Source organism: Buceros rhinoceros, unplaced genomic scaffold, assembly GCF_000710305.1.
Source record: "Buceros rhinoceros silvestris isolate BGI_N320 unplaced genomic scaffold, ASM71030v1 scaffold7603, whole genome shotgun sequence".
NCBI lineage: Eukaryota > Metazoa > Chordata > Aves > Bucerotiformes > Bucerotidae > Buceros > Buceros rhinoceros.
This window is the reverse complement of record NW_010402944.1, coordinates 523-5,807: the sequence shown is the minus strand read 5'-3', so window position 1 is coordinate 5,807 and position 5,285 is coordinate 523. Positions and strand designations below refer to the sequence as shown.

Here is a 5,285-nt window from a genome sequence, read left to right as displayed (position 1 = left end):
TGAACGGAATGAGGTTCAACAAAGGCAAGTGTAGGTGCCTGCAATTGGGGAGGAACAACCTCCTGCACCAGGACAGGTCAGGAGTGACCTGCTGGGAAGCAGCTCTGTGGAGAAGGACCTGGGAGCGCTGGTGGACAAGCTCCCCATGAGCCAGCAATGGGCCCTCATGGCCAAGGCCACTGATTTCCTGGGGTACATGAAGAAAAGTGTGGCCAGCAGGTTGAGGGAGGTTCTCCTCCCCCTCTGCTCTGCCCCAGTGAAGCCGTGTCTGGAGTCCTGTGTCTAGTTCTGGGCTCCCCAGTTTCAGAGAAATGAGGAGCTATGGGAGAGAGTCCAGAGGAGGGGGCTGGAGCATCTCTGAGCCAAGAAAAGGCTGAGAGGCCTGGGGCTGTTCAGCTGGAGAAGAGCAGCCTGAGAGGGGACCTCGTTAATGTGATCAATAGCTAAAGGGGGGTCAGGAGGAGGGGCCAGACTCTGCCCAGTGGTGCCCAGTAACAGGACAAGGGGCAATGGGCACAAACTGGAACCTGAGAAGTTCCACCTGACCAGGAGGAGAAATTTCTTTGCTGTGATGGTGAGGAGCCCTGGCCCAGGCTGCCCAGAGAGGTTGTGGAGTCTCCTGCTCTGCAGAGACCCCAAACGCGCCTGGATGTGACCCCGGGGACCCTGCTCTCACAGGGGGTTGGACTGGGTGATCCCAGAGGTGCCTTCCACCCCCTCCAGTCTGTGAATCAGTGTGACTCCCACACACACACTTTACACCTCCTCCCCAGGCGCAGCAGGGCAGTCCCACTGTTCAGGAGACTGTTACGGTTCGTGCGCAGGAAAATGCTTCTCCTGTCCTCTCAGAGAGGTCTCGGCAGGGTCTGCGGGGAGCTCTGCTCTGCAGTTACGCAAGGGCTGGAAAGCAGCCGGTACCACGCAGTGACTAGGGCCACCCTGGGAGCCAGGAGAGGCAGATCCCTGTTCTGGGGTCACTGTGTGGGCAAACACCTGAGGGCTCGCACAAAGTTCTCTCGCGTCTTTCCTGTTTGAGGGCCTATTACAAAGGCACAAGATGGGTTAATACTCATGAGTGAATTTAGGGAGCTGACCTCCTCTGGAGCAGCCTGCTCCATGCCAGCCATGAGTCGGGTAGGATGGTTGGACATGGTTGGATGGACATTCCAACTGCATCTTCTCCCATGCTGCAGAGCAGGCAGTGGTCTCCCAGCTGAGGTGCAGGAAGGAGGCTACTCACAAGTGAACCACGTCGTTCGGCTGGGCAGGGTCTGTTCCTCTAAGGTCCTGCACGAGTGAGCTGGCAGAGCTGTCCAGGGGCTGAGGATAATCTCTGGGAAAGCACGTGGTCAAACCTTCCAGTGGCTGCACACTGGCTCAGGCACAAATTTGATCCAGAATCTTAGGACTGAGTCAGATCCTTCTGTAAACCAGCTTGGACCCTGAGCAGTCATTTCCTGAGAGATTAGGGCATCTCTGGGTGCAGAGCTCCCGGCTGATGAAGCAAGGGGAGGAGAGTGGCTGGGCTGAGGCCGATTTCTTCCCTTCTTTATTCTGATCCCTTTCTGTTCCTTTGGTGCCAGGATTCCAGTTTGCTCTTTGTAGGACATGTGGTTTTCCCTCCAGAAGCCCCAGAGCCTTTCCCAACCACAGCTCCAGTGAGAAGCAGCAGCATTTGCTTTTAGCTAATTTGGTTGAAAGAAGGCAGGCACAACCAACCTGACCCAGGGAGGAGAAGAAAGAGGCTGGGAAGGTGTGAGGGGGGTGGAAAGCAAAGCAGGGACTCAGGGCTGGCACTCCAGGTGCTGCAGAGGGAGCTGATGTTGCCTCTCTGGCAGGGAGCATCACCCAGATAGCGCTGCCAGAGGAGAGCATGGAAGAGGGGATTGAGTGGAACTCGGCTCTGACGGCTGCTGTCACCATGGCCACTGAGGAAGGCGTGAAAAAGGACACGGATGAGATCTCGGGTAAGCTCAGGCTGCTCGTCGGGTGTTTTCTTCCCCTGTCCTCACCTGTTACAATCTGGGTACTGAAATCCTGAAGATAAGGAGAGTTTAGGCAAGGGCAGAGCTGTCTCCCTGGGCTGTCCCACTGTTTCCCAGGCCAAACAGCTCCTCACTGCAGTGGGCAGAGTGGGGCTTCAGCCCTGGCTGCACGGTGGGTGGATGATCCCCCAGAGCAGTTGCTGCTGGTTACAGTGAGGAGCTTTATTTTTTATGTTCATTCTGGAGATAGAAACATCTGCCAGCCTGCAGCTAGACTGAAGCCATCAGGGAACAGTGTCTTGTCGTACCCAGCAGCTCTCCTGGCTGTGGTTCTGGCTGCAGTGCCCTGCATTCCCTCTTAGGATCAGTACGGAAATTTAGGCAGAATTTCCTCAAACACAAATTATAAGCTCTGTGTCTTGAGAATATGAACAGAGGCAGCGAAACGTTGCCTTGGAAGTCACGGTGCTGCTTGAAAACGTTGCTGATTTGCTGCCTCAATCTGTTCTGTTGCTTCTGGGGTGTTTTTTGCATGTCGTATCCACCCCAACGACCCCATTAGAAGTTGTCTTGCAAAGTTCCTCTGGCCTGAAAGGTTTAAGGTGGCCTTGTGGGGGTAATGCCAAGTGCTTGTACATGGTGACTTCTTTTTCCCTCTCCTCGTGCCAGAGGACACGCTGATGTTCTGGAAAGGAATAGCTGACGTGGGACTGATGGAAGAGGTTGTGTGCAACATCCAGAAGGAGATTGAAGAAGTCCTGAGAGGTGTCCAGCAGAGGCTGGGGCAGTCTCCCTTCCAGATGACAGGTAGGTTGTAAGCCACAGCCTCTGGCTCTGCAGAGGGGAAGGATGTGCAAAAGGGCAGCTGCAGGCAAAAGAAGAGTGGCCAGGATCCGTCCCCAGCAGTTGAGTCAGGGTGTGAGTGAATTACCGCTGGGGGCAGTCTCAGCCTGGCCAACCCTGAAGTGCTTCCAGGCAAGAGGACCCAACACACCACCCCCTTCCCTGAGCAAAACGGCCCTGGCAGCTTGCTGAGACCATCGGGCAACTCCTCAGCCCCCGGCCCGTGCGAAAGCCTGCCTGGATTCACCTCTCGGACCAGAGTTATTCGCTTTTCTCTGTGACAGCGCAAGCTCAAACAGGTCCTGCCCCCTCACTTCTCCTTCTGTCTTCACTTGTGCCAGAAAACCTGTTTTTAGGGCTGAACCAGATGAGGGAACTGATCTGGGTTAAAAATAACTCCCCTCCCCTCCTCAGAGTTATTTTTAACTTGGATCAGATCCTGAATCCAGCTCAGCACATGCGCCAGTGAGCCCCGCACTTGAAGCACCTCTTGTCAGTGCTCTTGCTGGGAGAATGTCCATGTAGCCACAAACTTCATTTTACCCAGAATAGGTTTTTTTTTTTTTTAATTTTCTAGCTTGGCCTTGGGCTGGCGGCTCTTTGTCTGGGAGGTGGCACCTTTTGGAAGCGGTGAGGGATTGAAGTCAATGCATTATAAGAGAAATTTCGGCCAGCTTTCAGTGGAGCTGGCATGCTAATGACACTGTCAGCAGCACTGGGTGATGATTTGGAGGTGGAGAGCTCCTTCCTAGCTCTGATTGCAAATTCCGCTTGCATTTGCAGCAATTTTGTGCTGCTTGGGTGACCCATTTAATTTTCTCTGTCATGCGAATGGGTCTGAGGGATGCGGGAGCTGAGTCTGCCCCTGTCAGCCAGCCCTTGTGAAAGGACCTGAAGTTTTTGGTGCGACAGGAGCATCTTTGGAGCCCCTGACAGTGCCACCTGTGGGACGAGGTGCTCAGCCCTGTGCCCTTTCTCCGCAGATGCTGCAGTCTTGAACAATGTCGCCCACACATTTGGCCTCATGGACACAGTCAAGAAGGTTCTGGACAACAGGAAAAACCAGACAGAGCAAGGAGAGGAGCAGTTCCTGTACACACTGGCAGGTACAGTCAGTGCCCAGCGAGGCTTCTCATCCTGCTGCTGCTCCTGTCAACTGATGGGACTTTCCTTCAACAGCTGAACCATATTTGGGTTATTGATCGTTACATGCTGCCTCGAAATGAGTGCGTCCCATCCCAGGGCTCGCATGGAATCCCCCCTCTCCCTTGCCTCGTTGCGAGCAGATGCTTGGGGCACTCGTCAGCCCAACAACAGCTCTTTGCTACAGCAGGGTGCGAGTCTGATTCCGTCCCCGTTAGGAAATAGGTGCTGCCAGCTCAGAGCTGCAGGCACCCAGCTGCAGGCAGGGCCGTGCTGTGCCCGCACTCATCAGCTTTTCCACGAATGGGGTGCTGAGTTGTCTCCTCGTCTTGATGTGGAGCTATCGGGTGTCTTTCATGGCTTCCCCTGTGCTGAAGCCAAGAACCTGACCTGGATTCCCCAGACCCACTCACTGGATGTGTCTCCCTCCTCACCGTGTCCTGCAGGACCTGTTCTTATCTGGGATGTCCCAGTCCCCTACTGGCCCGGATAAAGGAGATTACAGTGCTCCTGACTTCCAGTGTTCCCACAGGCGAGGGCTGGGGAAGCTGTTCCAGTGACCCAAGCACTCCTGCTCCCTTTCCCCACTGGGGAGGGAACTTGGCCAAGCACAGGAAGCAGCTCCTAGTGCCCGGAGGTTTTATCTGCTCTCTCATGTAGGTGGGTCTAGCTTGGGAAGCAGAAATGCCCATCTTCTCGACAGGAGGAGCAGCCAGCTGGTGCAGAGCATCGCCTGTTCCTTACCCAGGTGCTGGTAGCCAGCTGGAGCAGGCTGAGTGTGTGCCAAACATTGCCTAGGTCTGTGCAGGCGGCAGGAGATCCTGCCCTTTTCTTTCAGCACACTTTGGTCTGGAGTGAATGCTGAGAGCACGCTCAGCTGGGTGGTGAGGACACCTCCTGGTGCAAACACGGGGTGGAACAGCTGGTTGTGGAGCCTGCCAGGCCCCAGGAGCTCCCACCTCAGTCCAACACGCTGCTTAACCTTTCTCTTTGCAGACCTGGAGCGGCAGCTGGAACAGCAGAAGAAACTCGCCAAGGACCAGAAGGCGAAGTCCCAAACCATCCAGAACGTGGTGCTGATGCCTGTCAGCGCTCCCAAGCCCCCCAAGAGACCCCGCCTGCAGCGCCCAGCCTCTGCCACCGTGCTCAGCCCTTCCACCCCCATCCAGCAGCCTCAGTTCACTGTCATCTCACCCATCACTATCGCGCCCGTCGGACAACAGTTCTCCGTGGGCAACATCCCGGTGGCAACCATTAGCCAAGGCTCCAGCCCAGTGACTGTTCACACCTTGCCGTCTGGCTCCCAGCTCTTCC

At 55.6% G+C, this 5,285-nt stretch overlaps 1 protein-coding gene across 2 annotated transcripts in view; it reads left to right on the top strand.

Annotated features, from left to right (window-relative positions):
• Positions 1–5,285, top strand: part of GMEB1 (glucocorticoid modulatory element binding protein 1) — a 10,238-nt gene that overhangs the window by 4,468 nt on the left and 485 nt on the right. For both annotated transcript variants that reach the window (XM_010132809.1, XM_010132810.1), the window contains exons 6-9: positions 1,839–1,967; positions 2,655–2,792; positions 3,812–3,934; positions 4,968–5,284. In XM_010132809.1, the coding sequence (XP_010131111.1) occupies positions 1,839–1,967; positions 2,655–2,792; positions 3,812–3,934; positions 4,968–5,284 (707 nt within the window). The remainder of the gene's footprint in view (positions 1–1,838; positions 1,968–2,654; positions 2,793–3,811; positions 3,935–4,967; position 5,285) is intronic.